This window comes from Akebia trifoliata, chromosome 5, assembly GCF_017979445.1.
Source record: "Akebia trifoliata isolate Shusen 1 chromosome 5, ASM1797944v1, whole genome shotgun sequence".
Lineage (NCBI taxonomy): Eukaryota > Viridiplantae > Streptophyta > Magnoliopsida > Ranunculales > Lardizabalaceae > Akebia > Akebia trifoliata.
Window position 1 is genome coordinate 4,704,433 of NC_141379.1, and position 3,412 is coordinate 4,707,844.

At 34.4% G+C, this 3,412-nt stretch overlaps 1 protein-coding gene across 1 annotated transcript; it reads right to left on the reverse strand.

Moving 5' to 3' along the window:
* Positions 1–335: 335 nt before the first annotated feature.
* On the reverse strand, positions 336–2,557 carry LOC147401148 (uncharacterized). The gene is made up of 3 exons (XM_086442315.1): positions 2,404–2,557; positions 2,167–2,255; positions 336–687 (listed from the first exon to the last, which is right to left on the reverse strand). Exons 1-3 carry the CDS (start codon positions 2,440–2,442, stop codon positions 540–542), a joined length of 276 nt encoding a protein of 91 aa, XP_086298441.1. The 5' UTR covers positions 2,443–2,557; the 3' UTR covers positions 336–539.
* Positions 2,558–3,412: the final 855 nt, after the last annotated feature.

The following is a 3,412-nucleotide window of genomic DNA, read 5'->3' on the forward strand; positions in this document are numbered from 1 at the left end:
GAGGAGATCATCCTCACCAAAAATCAGCCCATTCCAAAACTTCTAGCCCCAGTTTACAAGTTGAAAAATCGTGGACCGTCCATTTTTTGTAAACCATTTTTTATGGGGTTAGACGTTTTGGAATGGGCTGATTTTTGGTGATGATGATCTTCTCACCGATCATCCTCACCAAAAATCAGCCCATTCCAAAACCTCTAACCCATGTTTTGAAAAATGTTTTGCCAAAATGTTTGTTGCTGAACATTTCCCTTCAATTATATGCATAATGGTGAAGTAAAACATAATAATCTTTAAAAAAATGAAAGAAGGCAACAATATCCACCAACTTACTGCTATTCTTAACACAAAACACACCCATTAATTATTTCACATTGCTTTGTTCAAGTTTGGGTTATTATCCAAAGAGTTTACTTTTGAGTTCAATCACAGCCACACAGTACAACTTCACAGTTTCTCTCAGATAGAAATTGAGACAAGATGAGAAGTTCAACCTGGAATATCGAGAAGACTTAAGAACTGCTAATTTAAAAAGGGTAACTTCATTTAGGGTCAGTGAAGAAACCATTGATGGATGGCATGATCTCGGGGCTTTTGTTGCGGACAAACTTCCTGAGCCTATGTTCAGCGTATTTCTCACCCTCTGAGAAGTTCTCCAACACTCCCGCAGCTCTACCCTCCTTGTTCACCCTAGAGTTTTAAGGTAAACACAAAGGGGGATAAATTGTCCGCAAGTGAACCAGGAGAGTTTTATCTCACATTCAGATTAAAATAAATTAAAAAAAGAGAGGCAACAATACCATTCATGAATGAACTTAAATTGTAGTTCTTGATAATTATATTAACAAATGAAATCAATTTTTGTAGGAAACCACATTTGGTCTCCTTAATAACAAGTAAAGCATCTAATGGAAAATGTGCTTTCCATCTCTGCTATCAGAATAGAAGAGTACGACTTTGATGCGAGCTCCTCTGATAAGAAGCTATGCAAAACGTGCAGATTCCTAAATAAAAAAGACAATTACTTCCAACTTGATTCCCCTTAGTTATAAGTATCCAAAGAAATGAATAAATAAATAAAAAAAATTCAACAAGATTAATGATAAAAACGAGATGATCTTCAACTTCAAACCATTAAGATTAACATTAGAGTTCACCAACCAATCAAAATTTCATTTGATTTCTAGCGGATGCCAAATATTTGATGTATTTAACCAATAATATAAGTCTAATAACATGGTTAACCAATCGCATTCAAGGGAATCTAGCAATTATCCTGATATGAGCACTATATCGAAAGTTGAAGGCTCGGAAAAAAAAAATTATGGAGATACTGCAGTAGATGCAGTTGAATACAAGGTTTCAAAACTTAATTGACTCATATTTTAATGAACCAAACCACATCATAACAGGATGACCATAGCCCATGACTAGGCCAGTCCCACTCGAGCAGCACAGATCCATGGTGATGGCCGGTTTAACAGAAGCCAATTACATCCCCATAGTCACTAAATTTACTAAATTTTTTCAGAAGATCGTAAAATTCTCCAAATAAGGGACTAGCCAATTAAATCAGCCTTATCAATCAATCATCGAATATAATAATGTTCTCATCCTTCACCCTCAAAATTATTTTTTTTTTTCAATATTTAAATCTCAAGAAAAAGATTCAGTTTTTTGGGAGATTAAAGATATGGGTTTTGGTAAGAAACCCAAAAAAACATCATCCATATATTCCTAAAATTTCCCCAATTTTTTTCGTTACTAAACTTTCCTGAACTAATCCATATTAACCCTAATCTGAATAATTCCCGAATTCGAACTTTGTTACAATGTATAGCCCCAATTAGATGAAATATTCAAGTTGAAGATCCTAAAAGAACATGAGTAAGATCCGAAAGAACCTAACTACGGATCGAAAAAGTGAAGCAGATATGAACTCACTTTCAATAACAAAAGACTTAGGCTCAGGACAGAACCCCAAATCTTTTCAGATAAAGGGTTTGTTTTCCTTTCATATCTAAATCAGTTATGCAGATATGGAGGTTTAATTTAATAGATTTAAACCGGTTTGGGAGAGTTTCACTTGACCGGTTCAAACAGGTTCCGACCGGTTCATCATCCAAATATGATTTACAGTAAACGAGAGAAGAAGAAAAGAGAAACAACCTGACTTCAGGGTTGAAGCAGATGTTGCGCACCAACTGGAATCCGCAAATTCCTATAGCCACCCCAACGGCCGCGAAAAGTGGATAAACCTACACACGTACACAGTATCAGAACTCATTCTTTGATCTCCCCCAAAAACAAACCCTAAATTAATCAAATTAGAAATAGTTTTGAAATCTCAAAAAAAAAAAAAGAAATTTTAAAGAAAAAAAATCTAGATCTATTTATTTTATATACCTCAGGCCTTAACCATCGACTGGCAGTGGAGGAAGCCATCGCATCGAGAAAGAAGAAACAGCGAGAAAAATAAGGTACACCGAGAAAGAGAGAACAGATGAGTAAACGAGTGGCCGACCCGTAATTTCAACTCTTCAAACTATCTAGTACTCCTACTAGTTGAATAACTAATCGAGTACCCGAAATTTTTGATACGCCACGTGGGGTACCCTGAATGTTTGGTTCAAAAGGGTTGGGATGGAGTGCCGCGTGGCTTCATATCAATGGAAGGAGTTTGGTAGCTCTCCAACACCTCGCTGAGGGTGACCCTTACCCTAAATTATATATCATACCCTAATTAAATATTAAAGCAAACCCATTCATATTGCAATTATATTTTATAATAATAAAATATAAAAGAAAAATGGCTTATATGTATAATTTTTATCCAACCCTATCTTTTTTAAGTGAAAATTACTTTATAGACCCTGTGGGTGAGGTTTCTTTCCAACCAATCCCTAACTTTTGCGCGGTAGCTTAATAGTCCATTTTGCAAAAAAATTATATAGATATGTTCCTCAACTTTATAATAGTTTTGAAATATCCAAATTACCTTCGTCTTCATTTTTATGATAGGGGTTCTAAACTTATAGGCCCGACTAGTATAAGTGAGGCAATTGATCTCTTAAAGTACCATATCTCTCGAGCACATGCAATATCCTACAAACCACACATATCAAGTAAGCAAGGAAAAATTCCTGTGAGTGGCCAAACTTTCTTTTTCCTCATCTTTTTCGCATAGGGTTTTTAGTGTGGATTGTACTCACTTTAGACATTTTTATCGTGAATGTTTTTTAATTTATTTTAAAGATTTATAATCAAAAATGACAAATGGGATTTTAAATTTTTTAAATATTTCGTTGCGCCCCTTTGAATCTTCTATCCCTTTTTTCAATTATAATATACATTTTGGATATTTGAAAAAAAGTATCCAATGCTAAAGTTAAACACAAAAAAAAAAAAAAAATTA

Excerpts from the sequence above, each read along its gene's own strand:
- LOC147401148 (XM_086442315.1), bottom strand. The coding sequence starts at position 2,442 with ATGGCTTCCTCCACTGCCAGTCGATGGTTAAGGCCTGAG. Across the intron at positions 2,256-2,403 it reads GTCGATGGTTAAGGCCTGAG|GTTTATCCACTTTTCGCGGC; the intron begins GTATATAAAATA and ends GTACGTGTGTAG. Across the intron at positions 688-2,166 it reads TGCTTCAACCCTGAAGTCAG|GGTGAACAAGGAGGGTAGAG; the intron begins GTTGTTTCTCTT and ends TTAAAACTCTAG.